The sequence below is a fragment of the Aplysia californica genome, unplaced genomic scaffold (assembly GCF_000002075.1).
Source record: "Aplysia californica isolate F4 #8 unplaced genomic scaffold, AplCal3.0 scaffold00790, whole genome shotgun sequence".
NCBI classification, from domain to species: Eukaryota; Metazoa; Mollusca; class Gastropoda; order Aplysiida; family Aplysiidae; genus Aplysia; species Aplysia californica.
In genome coordinates this window covers 231,314-236,580 of record NW_004798060.1, presented here as the reverse complement: position 1 = coordinate 236,580, position 5,267 = coordinate 231,314, and the positions used below count along the sequence as shown (strand labels likewise).

Genomic DNA, 5,267 nt, shown 5'->3' with positions numbered 1-5,267 from the left:
GAGGAGGAGGAGGAGGAGGAAGAAGAGGAAGAGGAGGAGGAAGAGGAAAAACAATAACATAATCCTGATAATAGAAATACAGTGATAGTGATAGTGTAATATTAGTAGCAATGACAATGATATTAACAATAATAATAACACGTCCAACTCTAATACAATTCAGAACACATTAATCGGTACAACAATGCATTGAAACGACTAACAAATTACACAACAAAAGTGCACAGACTCTGGCAACAATGCCAAGACAAAGAAATAACAGGAAAGCGCGGGCTCATTAATAACAAGAGAGTCCGTTTTTAGTTTTAATGGAGGTTTTTCGGCGCTCCCAACTGCATAGGGTCATATGAGTGCCAGAAGATCAGAGGTGTTACAAATTTAATAATATAAAAGAAGAAGGAGAGATAAAGACGATAGATGTTTGATAGGAAAGAAGGAGTAAACCACACCAGAACACCCGCCAACCACCACTCAAGAGAGTCAGTGCACGAGGCCACTGAAAAAGGCGTTATTTCAACATGACCTGAATGAGTGGCATTCCCCTCCCCATTTACCCCTAGGAACTTCTATATAATCGGGTTAATTCTCCCTATTTATGTCTTGCTCGGTAGGGCCCAGCCTTGCTGTGTCTGTGTAGTCTGTTGCAAGCACACGTGCCAATGCGCATAAACCTTGCGTTTGAAGGGTGCGTGTTTCTTTACACCAGTCTACGTAATCCCCGATCCCTTTTGGATCTGTTGAACAGGGACATTTTTACGCTAAGCAGAGATTGAGCGAAAGATGATTATAGTTATTAGCGACATCGGATTCAAGTTGCTCAATGAATTTGAGAAAATGTTAATCCTGCCGAACACACCTGATTTTGAGGATGCTTTGCTCTGTCTGTGATTTTTTTCAAACTTGGCTAGTAAGATGCACAAAGTGCGTAGAAGTAGGGGGGAGGGGGGTATTTACACACTATTGTAGCTTTTAAGAGTGCTTCGAAGGTATACATAAGAAAAAACAACAACCAACAAACAAAATGATTTGTAACCTCATCCGCAGGCACGTTTCGCCCATAGTTTAATACGTACTTTGTTTGTTTTTGTAAAGTGTTTTACGGCGCTCGCAACTGCATAAGGTCATATGAGTGCGCGGGACACATCTAATGTTTTCAGTTGGTAGGAAATTTTGAATTTTGCCCGGGTGGCGGCGGAAGCCTACTCTTATCGATTTTAGACCATCAAGGGATCTTTAACGTGCGCAACTTGCACACGGGCCCTCCGAGATTTTTCGCCCTTGTCCGAGAAGGCTAGGTGTAGATCTTTCCTACCAGAAGATCAGGGGTGTGGCAGAAAGACAGCAGTAGCAGTAGCCACGGAGTAGCAGTAGAAAAATACGTACTTTATTGCGTAAAACATCCACAAACACAAAATAAAACATGCCAGCAAAAAGCGCTATTCAAAATAAATTTATCAGTGCAAGGTCCTCACTGGCGCCTCTATGGTCATTACTGTGTCTAGCTATAGCACCGTAAACTACTTACCATGCCATACCAAGGCCATTGATCGTGGTTTATCGTAGTATATCAAGATCTTAGCAATGGTAATCTGCCCCCCCCCCCTCTAAAAAAAACCCACAAAAAATCCGCTCTTTGGCTTAAGCCAATCAATGACGCTTGTTGTGAGTTTTTCCGGTACATTAATATTATTAATAAGACGATAAATCTAAAAAATGTGCGCACGCCGAAGCTTCGCTCTTACTTAGGCAATCTTAAAAATAAACCCAAGTCACAGACTGTTCACAATAGCCTACACAATTCCATGTTCACGTATTATGGGCTACGCAGCAATAATAGTATTATAGCGAAAAGTACTCAAACGAATTGCAATTTGGTTCATTGTCTTGTCATCACTTTAGGTCTTGCTCTGCCTATGTGACCATGAGCTTAAGCGAGGCCAACGTGACTTAAGCAGATCAGCGTTAGTAGAGCTTTAGAATGGTTTGTAGTGGTAAAGGTATTATTACCTGAGTGTTCACTTCCAAAGCAAGAAGATTGACTTTTAGCTAACAAATAGATTAAATTTACGAAATCAAAGTGACAAAAGAGAATGAAAGTGAAAAAATAGGTCATCACAATCCCAAAGATATCAAAGTTATAGAACGTATTCACTAGATCTATGTCCTTGACTATGTTCAACCTGTGATAGATTAATTGTGCACGCCCACTATTTATTACCCCCAAAGGCTACCCTTGTTCAGCTGCAAAATGATATAAAATCTATTTCCTGCTTGAAGTCCTTCTTCCACTTCACTTGCGGAGAATAGGGTGCAACTAATACATAACAAGTCTTATACGTAAGATTCGCAAATTGCATCTATTTTAAAAGACTGCATTTGTTGAAAGGAAAAGAAAATGCAAAAAAATATATTCCAAAACTAAAGTAATAAATCGGTTAACACAGCTGGTCCAAAAGGGACTTTGTATTCACTTGTTCAAATGAAATTACCCTGCTTTTAAATACAGTTAGTTAAAGTGAGAATGCTCATTGGCTAGCATTAATATAAATTAAGTGCAAGGACGTTGTATCCTTCTCAGCCCGGGTTACCCATCGATTCTGACAGGCAGGGACGAAGCAGCGGGCTACGGAATAAAAGTTAATGATGTAAACATAAAATTGTGCCAGTGACGGTGTAAAACTTCTGAGGTGCACAGTCAGAGGGGGAAACAGGCACAGTCACAAACTGAAAACTTTGAGGGTAGATCTACTTACTTTACTTTATACTTCCTCTTGTACCATCTAGGGCGTCGAGGGGAGGAATAGCTTTCGGTCTCTGGCAAGCTGAATTACCTGACTTGGTGGGGTGTTGTGGATTTCTTTGAGGGTATCAATTTTAAAAGCTTGGAGACTAATAACTTCATTGTAACTGCTTAGCATAGGGCTATGATACGTCATTTTGTAAAGGGACGTGTTTCAGAGTCTAACACTAAGCAGTTGATTTCTGGTTGCCTTCCAGAAATGTAAAACAATAATAAAATAAACCAACAGTTGAATAGAAATGTAATAATAAGTTCACAAGCTCTCAAAATTAATACCATCACAGTTTCCAGTTTGTAACTATGCCTATTTTCCCCTGTGTTTGGGAGCTCCGCAACCTCCGTTGGTATCAAGCTGGATTACAGAGCAGATCGCCCTGATTCAAATTCTAGAATCGGCGGTCTTGAACCCATGTTGTTTTGTAGAGTTTTCTAAACTGTCATCTCGTTTGGCTCGGTCCTACCGGAGGTCCCACTTCTTAATTAAATAAACTAATAGTGTTGATCGGGGCATTAAGCAGCACCATATTATACGTTCATGTTTCCCCTGTGCTCGTTATATATGAATACTACAATATTAGTCTTCCACCAACAGATCACGACCTTGGAGAAACACTTCAACTTCAGCAGTTCGGTGTCCGGTTTCCTGATGTCCTGTAACGATCTGGGCTACTTAATCACCACACTCTTCATGTCTTACTACGCCAGACGTCTGCACATTCCGCGAGCCCTCGCACTATCTACCATCGTCTACGGGGTGTCCGGTCTCTTTTGCACTATTGCGTTCTTCGGCTCCAGGGACCAGATTCCTACGCCGCCTCAAGCAGAAAACGGTGCTACTTCCCAGGGTGAGTAGGCTCGTATACCACATATTAAGTATTAAAATAAACTAGATTGTGCACTTTGACGTATTATTGGTTTATTGTGGGGCGTATTAATTGACTCTATTTAGAATTACGTATTTCTGATACAACGTAGAGCGTACCATTTGACTCGGTCTGGAACCAAATGAAAAGCAAGACAGTGTAGGCTGTGCCCTCACTTGACTATGCCGTGACTGGAGTGTTGCCTTTCCATTGGGCGCCCACATCAGCTCAGTGAAATCTTTAGAAAGAGTAAAGAGTCGCGGCCATGACAATGCACTCTTTAGAATGATAATGAGGCATCGTCGCGAATTCAGGAGTTCGTCAGAATAATGAAATCGAAGGTATAGGCATCTTTCCGCCGGTTTGGTAAATTTTATCGAATATTTGTTCTTTAGCTCAACACATTTTATGTCCATATATATAAATATATATATATATATATATATATATATATATATATATATATATATATATATATATTTAAAAAAATAATAAATCTCCCCCCCCCCTGAACATCTCTCCTCTAATTCTCACGCCACAGCCCCTCCGCGAAGCCCGTCCCAGATGTGTTTGGCGGGAAACAGCTCATCGCTTGGTGCCATGTCCCAGAATGCCACCTGCGAGGAACTGGCGAAGCGCGTGGATACCTTTGAGGTGTCAGAGGGTTGGCGGACGGCGGCAGTGGTCATCATTGCTATAGGGATGATGATACAGGTAAGGACAGGTGGTGGGGATGGGAAGGGATGGGCTGCTTAGAGACAAACACGCACACACAAAAACATCAACACTCCTGCCTACCTACCCACGCCCCCCCCCCCACACACCAACACTCCTGCCTACCTACTTACCTACCTCCCCACCCCCACCCCCCTCATACACACACATACACACATACACACATATTTATTGAGACAGACACATAAACAAACACTCTTATATTGTTATTGATTGAACAGAAGATCAAACCACACCAGAGCACTCACTATGACCACACACTTCCAAACGTTGAATGACGAAAAAAGTGTAGGACGTATTATGTAATGTGTTTATGTCTTCCTGTGTTACCACAGGGCATAGCCAAGTCTCCCCGGCAGTCTTTCCTGGGAACGTATGTGGACGACAACGTGCCCAAGACAAAGTCAACTCTATACCTAGGTGAGAATCTCCTGACTTTTATAATATTAGTATTATTGATAGTAATAATGGTCAGTGAAGCTGTCAATTTTTGATTTACTGTTGACCCAGAATTTCTTAAGATACCACAGCACCCCCCCTCCCACACACACACATACAAACACATACACACACAAAACCCTCCCTCCCCCCACTCCCCGATAAATAAAATAATTTGTTGAAAATTTACAAAATTTAGTTTAAAAAATAAATAAAGAGATAAGAAAAACAGATTCCACCCGCTCTTCCATGTGGTTCCCTCTAAATCTGAAAATGCCTTCATGGATATTTCTTGCAGGTACGATGGTGGGTTTGTCTATTTTTGGACCGGCCTTGGCTTTCACCTTGGGAGGTGTATTCACAAAGATATACATCACTTTGGAGGGTACGTACGTACATATTTTTCGGTGTTTGTCGTGTGTGTGTGGGGG

The 5,267-nt window shown here is 41.5% G+C and overlaps 1 protein-coding gene across 1 annotated transcript in view; it reads left to right on the top strand.

Annotated features, from left to right (window-relative positions):
* LOC101861469 (solute carrier organic anion transporter family member 2A1) overlaps nt 1-5,267 on the top strand; it is a gene marked incomplete in the record, with an annotated part of 26,597 nt that overhangs the window by 15,371 nt on the left and 5,959 nt on the right. Inside the window, 4 exon segments of the mRNA XM_035972674.1 lie at nt 3,393-3,645; nt 4,205-4,377; nt 4,734-4,818; nt 5,135-5,221. Coding sequence (XP_035828567.1) covers nt 3,393-3,645; nt 4,205-4,377; nt 4,734-4,818; nt 5,135-5,221 — 598 coding nt within the window.